At 51.4% G+C, this 14,453-nt stretch overlaps 1 protein-coding gene across 1 annotated transcript; it reads left to right on the top strand.

Moving 5' to 3' along the window:
* Positions 1–3,087: 3,087 nt before the first annotated feature.
* LOC147107614 (E3 ubiquitin-protein ligase SHPRH-like) lies at positions 3,088–14,212 on the top strand. Its single transcript, XM_086007420.1, has 2 exons — positions 3,088–3,171; positions 13,543–14,212. The coding sequence occupies exon 2, from the start codon at positions 13,572–13,574 to the stop codon at positions 14,205–14,207; it is 636 nt and encodes a 211-aa protein (XP_085863546.1). The 5' UTR covers positions 3,088–3,171; positions 13,543–13,571; the 3' UTR covers positions 14,208–14,212.
* Positions 14,213–14,453: the final 241 nt, after the last annotated feature.

The raw sequence follows: 14,453 nt of genomic DNA, 5'->3' as shown, positions 1-14,453 counted from the left end.
TTCCCCTCCCCCCCATCTCCCGACCTCCCCCCACTCCCCTCCCCCCTCTCCTGGTCTCCCCCCACTTTCCCGGTCTCCTCTCCTTCCCTCCCCCCCCCCACCCACCCCACCGGTCTCCCTCTCCTTCCCTCCCCCCCACCCCCCCCGCCACCCCACCGGTCTCCCTCTCCTCCTCCCCCTCCCGCCCTCTCCCGGTCTCCCTCCCCCCTCCCGGTCTCCCTCTCCTCCCCCCCCCTCCCGGTCTCTCCTCTCCTCCCCCCCCCTCTCCCAGTCTCTCTCTCCTCCTCCCCCCCTCTCCAGTCTCTCTCTCCTCCTCCCCCCCTCTTCCAGTCTCTCTCTCCTCCTCCCCCCCTCTCAGTCTCTCTCTCCTCCTCCCCCCCTCTTCCAGTCTCTCTCTCTCCTCCTCCCCCCCTCTTCCAGTCTCTCTCTCCTCCTCCCCCCCTCTTCCAGTCTCTCTCTCCTCCTCCCCCCCCTCTTCCAGTCTCTCTCTCCTCCTCCCCCCTCTTCCAGTCTCTCTCTCCTCCTCCCCCCCTCTTCCAGTCTCTCTCTCCTCCTCCCCCCCTCTTCCAGTCTCTCTCTCCTCCTCCCCCCCTCTTCCAGTCTCTCTCTCCTCCTCCCCCCCTCTTCCAGTCTCTCTCCTCCGCCTCCTCCCCCCTCTTCCAGTCTCTCTCTCCTCCGCCTCCTCTCCCCCCTTCCAGTCTCTCTCCTCCTCCCCCCCTCTTCCAGTCTCTCTCTCCTCCTCCTCCCCCCTCTTCCAGTCTCTCTCTCCTCCTCCCCCCCCTTCCAGTCTCTCTCTCCTCCTCCCCCCCTCTTCCAGTCTCTCTCTCCTCCTCCCCCCCTCTTCCAGTCTCTCTCCTCCGCCTCCTCCCCCCTCTTCCAGTCTCTCTCCTCCGCCTCCTCCCCCCTTCCAGTCTCTCTCTCGCCTCCTCCCCCCCCTCTTCCAGTCTCTCTCCTCCGCCTCCCCCCTCTTCCAGTCTCTCTCCTCCGCCCCCCCTCTTCCAGTCTCTCTCCTCCGCCCCCCCTCTTCCAGTCTCTCTCCTCCGCCCCCCCTCTTCCAGTCTCTCTCCTCCGCCCCCCCTCTTCCAGTCTCTCTCCTCCGCCCCCTCTTCCAGTCTCTCTCCTCCCCCCCTCTTCCAGTCTCTCTCCTCCCCCCCTCTTCCAGTCTCTCTCCTCCCCCCTCTTCCAGTCTCTCTCCTCCCCCCCCTCTTCCAGTCTCTCTCCTCCCCCCCCCTCTTCCAGTCTCTCTCCTCCCCCCCCTCTTCCAGTCTCTCTCCTCCCCCCCTCTTCCAGTCTCTCTCCTCCCCCTCCTCTTCCAGTCTCTCTCCTCCCCCCCCTCTTCCAGTCTCTCTCTCCTCCTCCCCCCCTCTTCCAGTCTCTCTCCTCCGCCTCCTCCCCCCTCTTCCAGTCTCTCTCCTCCGCCTCCTCCCCCCCTTCCAGTCTCTCTCCTCCGCCTCCTCCCCCCCTTCCAGTCTCTCTCCTCCGCCTCCTCCCCCCCCTCTTCCAGTCTCTCTCCTCCGCCCCCCCTCTTCCAGTCTCTCTCCTCCGCCCCCCCCTCTTCCAGTCTCTCTCCTCCGCCCCCCCCTCTTCCAGTCTCTCTCCTCCGCCCCCCCTCTTCCAGTCTCTCTCCTCCGCCCCCCCTCTTCCAGTCTCTCTCCTCCGCCCCCTCTTCCAGTCTCTCTCCTCCCCCCCTCTTCCAGTCTCTCTCCTCCCCCCCTCTTCCAGTCTCTCTCCTCCCCCCTCTTCCAGTCTCTCTCCTCCCCCCCCTCTTCCAGTCTCTCTCCTCCCCCCCCTCTTCCAGTCTCTCTCCTCCCCCCCCTCTTCCAGTCTCTCTCCTCCCCCCCTCTTCCAGTCTCTCTCCTCCCCCCCTCTTCCAGTCTCTCTCCTCCCCCCCCTCTTCCAGTCTCTCTCCTCCCCCCCCTCTTCCAGTCTCTCTCCTCCCCCCCCCTCTTCCAGTCTCTCTCCTCCCCCCCCTCTTCCAGTCTCTCTCCTCCCCCCCCTCTTCCAGTCTCTCTCCTCCCCCCCCTCTTCCAGTCTCTCTCCTCCCCCCCTCTTCCAGTCTCTCTCCTCCCCCCCTCTTCCAGTCTCTCTCCTCCCCCCCCTCTTCCAGTCTCTCTCTCCTCCCCCCCCTCTTCCAGTCTCTCTCCTCCCCCCCCTCTTCCAGTCTCTCTCCTCCCCCCCCTCTTCAGTCTCTCTCCTCCCCCCCCTCTTCCAGTCTCTCTCCTCCCCCCCCTCTTCCAGTCTCTCTCCTCCCCCCCCTCTTCCAGTCTCTCTCTCCTCCCCCCCTCTTCCAGTCTCTCTCTCCTCCCCCCCTCTTCCAGTCTCTCTCTCCTCCCCCCCTCTTCCAGTCTCTCTCTCCTCCCCCCCCTCTTCCAGTCTCTCTCTCCTCCCCCCCCTCTTCCAGTCTCTCTCTCCTCCCCCCCTCTTCCAGTCTCTCTCTCCTCCCCCCCTCTTCCAGTCTCTCTCCTCCCCCCCTCTTCCAGTCTCTCTCCTCCCCCCCTCCTCTTCCAGTCTCTCTCTCCTCCCCCCCTCTTCCAGTCTCTCTCTCCTCCCCCCCTCTCTCCAGTCTCTCTCTCCTCCCCGCCCTCTTCCAGTCTCTCTCTCCTCCCCCCCCTCTTCCAGTCTCTCTCCTCCCCCCCTCTTCCAGTCTCTCTCTCCTCCCCCCCTCTTCCAGTCTCTCTCTCCTCCCCCCCTCTTCCAGTCCTCTCTCTCCTCCCCCCCTCTTCCAGTCTCTCTCTCCTCCCCCCCTCTTCCAGTCTCTCTCTCCTCCCCCCCTCTTCCAGTCTCTCTCTCCTCCCCCCCTCTTCCAGTCTCTCTCTCCTCCCCCCCTCTTCCAGTCTCTCTCTCCTCCCCCCCTCTTCCAGTCTCTCTCTCCTCCCCCCCTCTTCCAGTCTCTCTCTCCTCCTCCCCTTCCCCGCCCCCCGGTTGGGTTGGAGCTGCCGCTGTTCCCACCTCAGCATCCCAGGAGCCGGTGGCGAAGCACTCAGGTGGCTGCAGGCTGGAGCCAGAAATGGGCCGCCAGCGGGTGCTGCCTGATCTTCTGGGAGACATAGCGGCCCTCCATCCCCGCGGACTGCGACTGAGGCCCGCGTTTCCGGGTCAGACAACAGCTTCCGGGGCAGGTGGCGAGGCCCGGTCTGCGATGTTTACAAACCCTGTCGTCCGGCTCCGACGGTAAGGTCCTTCCATAACCTTCAGTGTTGGTCTCAGTGGGTAGTATTGACGCCTCTAGTCAGAACGTTGTACGTTCAAGTCCCACTCCAGAGACTTGAGCCCATAATCCAGGCTGACACTCCAGTGCAGTTATGAAGGAGTGCGGAGGAGCCGTCTTTCGGATGAGCCGTTAAAGCAATGATGCGTCTGCTTGTTTAGATGGACATCAACCATTCATCTCGCAACAACACCACCAAAAACAGATTAACTGGTTATTCAAACAACCGAAAATGCTGGAAAAAACAGCAGGCCAGGCAACATCCGTGGAGAGGGAAAAAGTAGAGTCAACGTTTTGGGTCAAACCCTTTGTCAAGACTGAAAAAGCACAGGAAATGAAATAGATTAAAAATGGGAGGAGAACAAAAGAGAAGTGAAGAGATATTAAGAGGTATTCAAAACGAGACGAGATGGTGATAGGACTAGTGGAGAGACAAAAGACGGCTCTAGATTAGGTGTGAAATGCGCTGGCAGAATGGGAGACAGCTGCCATGTGGGAGAGAAAAAAAGGGGGGGGAAGGGCCAAAACAAAGGTGTGGATAAAAAATAAGCAAAAAAGTAATGGGGGCGAGGTTATGATCTGAAATTGTTGAACTCGATATCCGGAAGGCTGTAAAGTGCCTAATCGGAAGATGAGGTGCTGTTCCTCGAGCTTACGCTGAGCTTCCGTGGAACAATGCAAGAGCCCGAGTACAGTGAGGTCTGAGTGGGAATGGGGCGGTGAATTAAAATGACAGGCGACCGGAAGCTCGGTGTCATCCTTACGGACTGAACGGAGGTGTTCCGTAAAGCGGTCACCCAATCTGCGTTTGGTCTCCCCAATGTAGAGGAGACCACATCGTGAGCAGCGAATACAGTATACTAGATTGCAAGAAGTACAAGTAAATCGCTGTTTCACCTGGAAGGGGTGTTTGGGGCCCTGGACAGTGGGAAGGGGGGAGGTATAAGGGCAGGTGTTGCATCTCCTGCGCTTGCTTGGGAAGGGGAAGGGGTGCTGGGGGTGATAGAGGAGTGGACTAGGGTGTCTCGGAGGGAGCGGTCCCTACGGAATGCTGAAAGGGGAGGGGAAGATGCGTTTGGTGGTGGGATCACTTTGGCGGTGGCGGAAATACATAGAAATGGCGGAGGATGATCCGTTGAATGTGGAGGCTGGTGGGGTGAAAGGTGAGGAAAAGGGGAACCCTATCGTGGTTCCAGGAGGGAGGGGCAGGGGTTAGGGCAGAAGTGCGGGAGAAAGAACAGACACGATCGAGGGCCGTGTCAACCACGGTAGAGGAGAATCCTCGGTTGAGGAAAAAGGAAGACATGTCGGAAGCACTGGTGTGGAAGGTGACATCGTCGGAGCAGATGCGGTGGAGGCGGAGAAATTGGGAGAATGGGATAGAGTCCTTACAGGAGGCGGGGTGGGAGGAAGTGTAGTCCAGGTAGCTGTGGGAGTCAGTGGGCTTGTAGTGAATGTTGGTCAATAACCTATCCTCAGAGATGGAGACGGAGAAGTCGAGGAAGGGAAGAGTCGGAGATGGACCATGTGAAGGTGAGGGAAGGGTGGAAATTGGAGGCAAAGTGAATGAAATTGTCTAGTTCAGGGCGAGAGCAGGAAACGGCACCGATACAGTTATCAATGTACCGGAAAAAGAGGTGAGGGAGGGGACCCGAGTAGGACTGGAACAAAGAGTGTTCCACATATCCCACGAAAAGGCAGGCATAGCTAGGACCCATGCAGGTACCCATAGCAACACCTTTGATTTGGAGGAAATGAGTGGAGTCAAAGGAGAAGTTGTTCAATGTGAGAACAAGTTCAGCCAGGTGGAGGAGGGTGGTGGTGGATGGGGACTGGTCGGGCCTCTGTTCAAGGAAGAAGCAGAGCGCCCTCAGGCCATTCTGGTGGGGGATGGAGGTGTAGAGGGATTGTACGTCCATGGTGAAAAGGAGGCGGACTCAATATCGAGTTCAACAATTTCAGATCATAACCTCGGCCCCCATTACATTTTTACTTATTTTTATCCACACCTTTGTTTTGGCCCTTTTCCCCCCCACCCCCTTTTTTCTCTCCCACATGGCAGCTGTCTCCCATTCTGCCAGCGCATTTCACACCTAATCTAAAGCCGTCTTTTGTCTCCACTGGTCCTATCACCATCTCGTCTCGTTTTGAATAGCTCTTAATGTCTCTTCACTTCTCTTTTGTTCTCTCCCACCCTGGCCTTTTAATTTATTTCATTTCCTGTGCTTTTTCAGTCTTGACAAAGGGTTTGACCCGAAACGTTGACTCTATTTTCTCTCCACGGATGTTGCCTGGCCTGCTGAGTTTTTCCAGCATTTTCTGTTGTTATTTCGGATTTCCAGCATCTGCAGTATTTTGCTATCCTAACTGGTTATTCATTTCTTTTGCTGCTTTGGGATCTTGCTGTATACAAAACAGTTGGGTGTAAAATGCTTTGGGACGTCCTGAGAATGTGAAAATAGCTGTTCCTCCATTTTTCTTTCTTTCTTCTTGTTCTGAGTGTATTTTCCTGCAAATTACCCACAACTGATGTTAAACTGACAGATCTGTAGTTTTCTGTTTTCTCCCTCTCCTAAATAATCAACTGAATGCAATTTTTCAATCCGTAGGCACAATTCTCGATTCTAGACAGCTTTGGAAAATGATGACTAACAATTGCAGACAATTTTCTGACCTATTTGTTTTAATTATAATTTATTATGAGCTGATTTCTTTTATTTCAACATGAATTCAAATTTAGTATATCCAAATTTCATGTGAAAGAAAGACTTGCGCCTTTCACTACCTCAGGTTGTTTCAGTGCTTTACAGGCAATTGAGTACTTTTGAAGTGTGGTCACTGTTGTAATGTAGGAAACACAGCAGCCAATTTGTGCACAGCAAGCTCCTACAAACAGCAATGTGGTAATGGCCAGATAATCTGTTTTTGTTATGTTGGTTAAGGGATAAATATTGGCCAGGACATTGGGGCTAACTCCCCTGCTCTTCTTCAAAATAGTGCCATGGGATCTTTTACGTCCACCTGAGAGAACAGTCAGGACCTTGTTTTAACGTCTCGTCCGAAACACAGCACCTCCGACAGTGCAGCACTCCCTCAGTACTGCACTGGAGTGTCAGGCTGGATCTTGTGCTCAAGTCCCTGGAGTGGGACTTGAACCCACAACCTTCTGACTCAGAGGCGAGAGTGCTACCCACTGAGACACGGCTGACACTCCAGTGCAGTATGCAATTCCAGGTCAATTCATGTTTTTTTCTATTTGATTTGCTATGTGCATTTTTATTAATTGTCATTGACTTTATGAATCGAAATTTGACTATATGGAAATTCCTTAGAACCGGGACAACGGAAGCAAACCAACCTAAAAATATTTTAAAATTTTTTTGGCGAAGTCTGTGCTTGAATTTAACATCCTGTTTTTCTCCACAGCTATGACTTTTAACAGCTGAAGGGTGCTGAGTGGTCATGGTTTTTCAGCATGCATCATTAGGATTTTCTCACTGCAATCAGTAGGCTGTGTCTATTCCCGTCATCTAACAGGATTTCTGAGTCTGCTTTTCCAACTGATTTCGAAATAAGCTGGCGAGCAATTTTGTTTCAATTTAGGTACATTTAAACTAGTGAAGTTGTTACTAGTTGCTTTTATTAAGAACTGCTTAACATTACAAGAGAGAAAGGTTAAGATAAAAATTGTTTAATCTACAAAATACTCTGGATTAAAAGTTGTTTGAGTCTCATGATCTTCTTGAGCACTAAATCCCCACTTTGCTGTCTTATTTATGTTACTTAATTCAAATGATCGGATAGTATAATTTTTTTAATGCAAGAAAACAATTTTGAATTATAAGAAGTAGGCTGTATTCTGAAGTGTTCAATACTATCTCAAAGAGACAAATCGATTGGTAGCAGTTGTACTTTCTAGTGTGTATAGTGCCTAGTCATATCGCACAAGGATCTGTGCTGGGGCCTCAACTATTCACTATATATTTATTAATGACTTGTTAAACACTATAGAGAGCCATATATCCAGGTTTGCCGATGACACAAACATTGGTGGCATAGTAAGTACGTAGTGTAGATGGGAGCATACAATTACAAAGAGACGTTGCTAGTTTAAGTGAGTGGGCAAAACTGTGGCAGATGGATTTCAACATGGGTAAGTGTGAGGTCAACCATTTTGGACCAAAAAAGGATAGATCAGAGTATTTTTAAAATGGTGTAAAGCTAGGAACAGTGGAAGTTTAGTGGTCCATGTACACAGATCACTAAAATGTAGTGGTCAGGTACAAAAATTAATCAAAAAGGCTAATGGAATGTTAACCTTTATATCTAGAGGGCTAGAATATAAAGGGGAGGAAGTTTTGCTACAATTATATAAAGCCCTGGTTAGACCACATCTGGAGTACTGTGTACAGTTCTGGGCACCGCACCTTAGAAAGGATCTTTTTCTTAAGCAGTCTCTCGGAACCGAAGATGACTTGCTTCCACATGAAAAATGCGTTCTCAGGTGACTGATTAGTCTAATGCGTGACCTACAGTCTCTGTCACAGGTGGGGCAGACGGTGGTTGAAGGGGCGGGTGGGGTGGGGTGCTTGGGTTGACGTACGCTCCTTCCGCTGCTTGCGCTTGGCTTCCGCTTGCTCCCGGCGAAGAGACTCGAGGTGTTTGGCGCCTTCCCGGATGCTTTTCCTCCACTTTGTGCGGTCTTGGGCCAGGGATTCCCAGGTGTCGGTGGGGATGTTGCACTTTTTTAAGGAGGCTTTGAGGGTGTCCTTGAAGCATTTCCTTGCCCACCTGGGGTTCTCTTGCTGTGTCGAAGCTCTGAGTAGAGCGCTTGTTTTGGGAGTCTCGTATCGGGTATGCGGACGATGTGGCCCATCCATCGGAGCAGATCGAGTGTGGTCAAAGCTTCGATGCTGGGGATGATGGCCTGAGCGAGAACACTGACGTTGGTGTGCCTATCCTGCCAATGGATTTGCAGGATCTTGCGGAGGCAGCATTGTTGGTACCTCTCCAGTGCTTTGAGGTGCCTGCTGTACATGGCCCATGTCTCTGAAGCATACAGGAGGGCGGGTATCGCTACTGCTCTGTCGACCAGGAGCTTGGTGCTGGGTTTGAGGTCCTGGTCTTCAAACATTCTCTTCCTCAGGTGACCGAAGGCTGCACTGGCACACTGAAGGCAGTGTTGGACTTCGTCATTGACGTCTGCCCTTGTTGACAGTAGGCTCCTGAGGTATGCAAAGTGGTCCACGTTGTCCAAGGCCTCGTCATGGATTTTGATAATCAGGGAGCAGTACTGTGTGGCCGGGGCAGATTGGTAGAGGACCTTTGTCTTACGGATGTTTCGTGTAAGGCCCATGCCCTCATACGTTTCGGTGAAGGTGTTGACAATGGTTTGGAGTTTGGCCTCAGAGTGTGCGCAGACGCAAGCGTCGTCTACATACAGGAAACTTTGTTATATCCGGCACCGACGGGACCGAGCTGTTGCCGATCTATCAAAACTGCCAGACATACAAAGTTAATGTTGAAGCATACGGAGATTTTGATCAAACATCGGCCCATACCTTGGAAGCGTCTCTGTAGCTTAGCAACAGCTTCAGAGAGACTTTCCAAAGCCTGACTGTTGGAAAAAAAAGCCACGAGAAGAAAAACAACCTAACAGAATGGCTCCTGATTTCTGCCGGTAGATCGAGGTTTTCGGACATACAACCTCCGGATAAACCAAAGTCTCCTGTACTGTAATTCGATGACCGAGGATGAGACGACCTTGGATCTGGACTGGAGGCGACGGAGGTTGAACAGTTTCCTGTTTGTTCTGTAGATTAGCTCCACTCCAGCGGGGAGCTTACTGAGGGTGAGATGGAGCATTACAGCCAGGAAGATCGAGAAGAGCGTTGGTGCGATGACACAGCCTTGCTTGACTCCAGTCCGTATGTGAATTGGGTCTGTGGTGGATCCGTTGGTCAGGATCACGGCTTGCATGTTATCGTGAAGCAGGCGGAGGATGGTGACAAACTTTTGAGGGCAGCCAAATTTGAGGAGGACACTCCATAATCCCTCATGGTTGACGGTGTCGAAGGCCTTTGTGAGGTCAAAGAAGGCCATGTTGGTGTTGTTCCCTGCATTTCTCTTGTAGTTGACGTGCGGTGAAGATCATGTTCATTGTGTCCCTTAGTGGGCGGAATCCGCATTGCGACTCTGGGAGGAGCTCTTCAGCCACTGGGAGAATGCGATTGAGGAGGATTCTTGCGATGACTTTCCCTGTGGCAGACAGCAGGGAGACTTCTCTGTAATTACCACAATCGGACTTGTCACCTTTCTTGAAGATGGTCACGATTACGGCATCTCTGAGATCCCCTGGCATGCGCTCCTCCTTCCAAATAAGAGAAATGAGTTCATGTATTCGCGCCAATAGTGCTTCTCCGCCATGTTTTAGCCCGGCGGGGATTCCATCTGTTCCTGAGGCCTTGTTCTTCAGTTGTCAGATGGCCTTTTCAAGTTCATGCCGGGCTGAAGTTGTGCTGAGGTGGTGGCGGGTAGCATGCTGCGGGATGGAGTTGAGGACACTCACATCGAAGACAGAGTCTCGGCTAAGGAGATTTTCGAAGTGCTCCTTCTAGTGGGCACTGACTACCTCTCTGTCCTTGATGAGTACCTCTCCGTTCTTGGCCCGCAGTGGTCTTGACTGCGCTAAAGAATCCAGGCATGTCGTGGTTGTCGGCTAGCTGCTGGATCTCCTGCGCTTTCTCCACCCACCATCTGTTCTTTAGGTCGTGAGTTTTTTGTTGGACCTCGGCCTTCAGGCGTCTGTAGAGCTGCTTTCTTGCTCTCGAGTTCTGTTGCTGTTTCCAGATCAGGAATGCCTTGCGCTTGTGGCTTATTAGCTCCTGGACCTCCTGGTCGTTCTCGTCGAACCAGTCTTGGTGTTTCCTGGTTGAGTGAGTGTCTCTTCACAGGTGCTGATTATGTAGGCCTTGAGTGCAGACCAGGTGCTGTGGGCACTCTGTGTCTCTGAATCACTGGGAGTCATTAGGTTGGTTGTGAGGCGCAGGCTGAATAGGGCTTTCTTAGTAGGGTCTTTGAGTGTTCCAGCGTTGATTTTCCTGCGGCATTACTTCTGTTGCCGCCGCTATTTTGGGGCTACCTTGATGGAGATGACAGAGCGGATTAGGCGGTGGTCTGTCCAGCAGTCGTCAGCTCCTGTCATGGCGCGGGTGATGCGGACGTCCTTGTGGTCCCTCGCTTGGACGATGACGTAGTCCAGCAGATGCCAGTGCTTGGAGCGAGGGTGTTGCCATGAAGCCTTGTACTTGTCTCTCTGCCGGAACAAGGTTTTGGTTATGAGAAGGCCATGTTCTCAGCATTTCGTCAGGAGGAGGGTACCGTTGGAGTTGGCTTTCCCTACCCCCTCTCTGCCGATTACACCTCCCCAGAGGTCTGTGTCCTTTCCAACTCTGGCGTTGAAGTTGCCAAGGGGGATCAACTTGCCGCCCGTTGGGACTCGGGACAGGGATTGTTCGAGGATGGAGTAGAATTTCTCTTTGATCTCATCTGTGGCTTCTAGTGTTGGGGTGTACGCACTGATGACCGTAGCACACTGGTTCCGGGCTAGGGTGAACCGAAGAGTCATGAGGCGTTCATTTATTCCACAAGGGGAGTCGCTGAGACGTTCAACTAGCTCATTTTTTATGGCAGCGTTCTTCTTCAGGTTTGCCTTTCCAGAAGAAGGTGTAACCACCACCTTGCTCCTTGAGCTGGCCTTCCCCTGCCCGCCGGGTCTCGCTTAGGGCGGCGATGTCTATGTCGAAACGTCTGAGCTCCCGGGCAACAATAGCAGTACGGCGTTCCAGTCTGTCACTGTTGGGGCACATGAGGGTCCTGACATTCCAGGTCCCGAACTTCATTTTAAAGGGCGGAAGATACCTGTGCGTGAATTCTTTTAATGTGGGGTGGCCGTTGCACACCACCTACCACATGGGCTTGACAGAGCAAGGTCTTGGTCCAATGGCAAGGGGATCCAAGACAATTGGAGACCAGGCTCTGCTACATCGGCCTAGCACACACACACAACAATACTGCTACTGTCGTCCTCCCTCCTTCCCGCAGGTCCTCTCTGCCTGGGTTTCATAGGCTGCAGTGTGGTCCTTCCGACCCTGCTGGTCCACACTGTGCCACTCCTGGGCCTCGACCTCGCTCCTGGGCCCCGTCCTCACCCCTGGGCCCCCGTTCTCGCCCCTGGGCCCCGTCCTCGCCCCTGGGCCCCCGTTCTCGCCCCTGGGCCCTGTCTTCGCCCCTGGATCCAGTCCTCGCTCCTGAGCCTGGACCTCGCTCCTGGGTCCCGACTTCGCTCCTGAATTTTCCTATGTAACCCTTAGAAAGGATATGCTGGCCTTGGAAGGAGTGCTGCGCACATTCAGCAGGATGTTACCTGGGCTCCAAGGGTTACATAGGATATACGGCACAGAAACAGGCCATTCGGCCCAACCAGTCCATGCTCCACTCGAGCCTCCTCCCGCCTTTCCTCATCTAAATCTTTCCGCATAACCCTCTATTCCCTTTTCCCTCATATGTTTGTCTAACTTCCCCTTAAATGCATCTATACTATTCGCTTCAACCACTCCCTGTGGTAGCGAGTTCCACATTCTCACCACTCTCTGGGTAAAGAAGTTTCTTCTGAATTCCCTATTGGATTTCTTGGTGACTTTCTTACATTGATGGCTTCTAGTTATGCTCTTCCCCACAAGTGGAAACATTCTCTCTGTATTCATTTTATCAAAAGTTATCATAATTTTAAAGACCTCTATTAGGTCTCCCATAGATCACCCATAGGTTAGATTATGAGGAGAGATTACATAAACTAGGCTTGTATTCCCTGGAATATAGAAGGTTAAGGTTTTTCGGATTTTGAAAGGAATTGATTGGATAAATAGGGAGAAACTTTTTCCGCTGGTGGGGGAGTCTCAGACAAGGGGACAAAACATTAAAATTAGAGCCAGGCCATTCAGGAGAGAAGTTAGGAAACACTTCTTCACCCAAATGATGGTAGAAGTGTGGAACTCTCCCACAAAAAGCAGTAGATGCTAGCTCAATTCATAATCTTAAATCTGGGATCGATAGATTTTTGCTAGCCAAGGGTATTAAGCTGATTTGTGGTTTTCTGTAAATGTTACAGTTGATCCGGATCAGCTGCTTTCCCTGTCAATCATGACAAGTCCCAGCCCTTGTCCTTTTGGTTCCAAGTGTAGTTAAGCTTCTTCCCTTTCCAAGTTGAATACCAGCACTTTGTAAACCCCCCAGGTCCTTACAGTCAAACTGAAAATGCTAAACGTTTGTGAATGAATTAAATTTTATTGACTATAAAAACCAAAAAAACAGTCTGAGCCAAATCATCTTTTCTAAGATAAATTTTAAGTGTTTTCATAACTGACACTAAGAAAGTAATTAACAGTTTGTAAGCCTAAGAAATCCAGAATGTACCTGAAGAGACATTATTTACCTCAGATAGAAAACTTCCAAAGTGATCATCAGGTTTTTATACAAACAAAATCACTTGCAGCTCCCACTTGTGGGTCCTTTCGCTCAACTGCAAGGCATACAAACTGCCCCCCTCGGTATTGCCACATTCTGGGAACTCTCCTTTGCTCTGGACTCCAGCACCTTCCCCACTGTTGCCAAATTTTGGCTATTTGGTTTGTGTTGTGTGCTTTCCATACACTAAGTGACTTATGTGTCTATAGCTCCAACATCTCTTCAAGTAACAAGAAAAGCAAGTGACCATCAGTGACCAAATGATGCCAGGACTAAAAGGGTTAAATTATGAGGATAGGATGCACAGACTAGGCTTGTATTCCCTTGACTTTAGAAGATTAAAACGTGATCTAATTGAGGTGTTTAAGATGATTGAAGGATTTGAAAGGGTAGCTGGAGGGAAACTATTTCCTCTGGTGGGGGAGTCCAGAACAAGGGGGCACAACCTTAAAATTAGAGCTAGGCTGTTCAGGGGTGATGTCAGGAAGCATATCTTCACACAAAGGGTAGAGGAAATCTGGAACTCACTCCCTCAAAAAGCTGTTGAGGCTGGGGTTCAATTGAAAATTTCAACACTGAGATTGATAGATTTTTGTTAGGCAAGGGTATTAAGGGATACGGAACCAAGGCGGGTAGATGGAGTTCAGATACAGATCAGTCATGATCTAATTGAATGGTGGAATGGGCTCGAGGGGCTGAATGGCCTCCTCCTGTTCCTATGTTCCTAACTAAAGGTTCAGAGTAACAACTAATGCTTCAAGCAACCGTTTTGCTGGGAACGCTGTTCATATTCTCGTTCTTTGTTGCAGCTGGGAACCTGCATGAAGTTTGCAGTACGATGAGCAACAGAAGAAAGCGCGCAGCCCCGATGCGGGTAGACGAGGAAACGAAGAGAAATCTGAGCTGGAACATGTGCGATGATGTGAAGGAGCCACAGCCACTTGGTGCACCGGATGGCAGCAACAATCCCTCGGCTGCAGGCTCGAGTGTCCCGGGACACAGAGATGCAGGCCCACTCCTGCTCAGCAGCTCGAAACTGAATGTGCCATTGAACGTCTCCGCTGTGACTGTCGAGGATGGAGAGGGACCCTTCCCACCAAGTACTTCCACCCAACTGAGTCTCGCTGTCTCCCCATGCCACTTGGGTGAAGAGTGGCGAGCGCTGCTGGGCGAGTTCACCCTTCAGCTTCCATCAGGCCAAGTGTTTCCAGATAAAGTTTGGTCTCTTGGCCTATGCTTGACGAAGACCAGCGTTGATCATCAGCTGCATGTCTCGGTCGGGAAGAAAGGCGACGATTTCGAGAGTGATGGCCATGAACAAGTGATGGGCTGCGCAAGAACTTCACTCAGCTGTAAGGTGCTGGAGGACATAATGTGGCTTCAAAAAAAGAACGTGCTTGGGCTGTTCCAAAAGACAATTGAAGACTGCCAAACCCTGAAGGTATTTACCTTTCTAATAAAATGTCGTCTTTGACTTGACCATTGAGTCGTCTTTCTGATGAGTTAAGTCTGTTTTTATTCTCCATTCCTATTGGTTATTTTCTACTTTTGGTATTCACCAATCGTATTGCACGAAAGTTTTCTCTCCAATTACATAACAACAATAACAGAAATTCTGCCCAATCATATTACAGCTTTAAGATTTTTTTTAAAGAGCTATGCCCTGATCTGCCTCAGTGTGTGAATAATTGTTAATTAAAAACATAAAAGATTCAATAAT

This window comes from Somniosus microcephalus, chromosome 14, assembly GCF_052327205.1.
Source record: "Somniosus microcephalus isolate GS21.2 chromosome 14, FLI_Smic_1.0, whole genome shotgun sequence".
Lineage (NCBI taxonomy): Eukaryota > Metazoa > Chordata > Chondrichthyes > Squaliformes > Somniosidae > Somniosus > Somniosus microcephalus.
The sequence above is the reverse complement of the archived record's forward strand: the minus strand, read 5'-3'. Positions and strand labels throughout refer to the sequence as shown.

Bases quoted from the DNA above. Each gene is read 5' to 3' on its own strand.
- LOC147107614 (XM_086007420.1), top strand. From the start codon at position 13,572: ATGAGCAACAGAAGAAAGCGCGCAGCCCCGATGCGGGTAGACGAGGAA.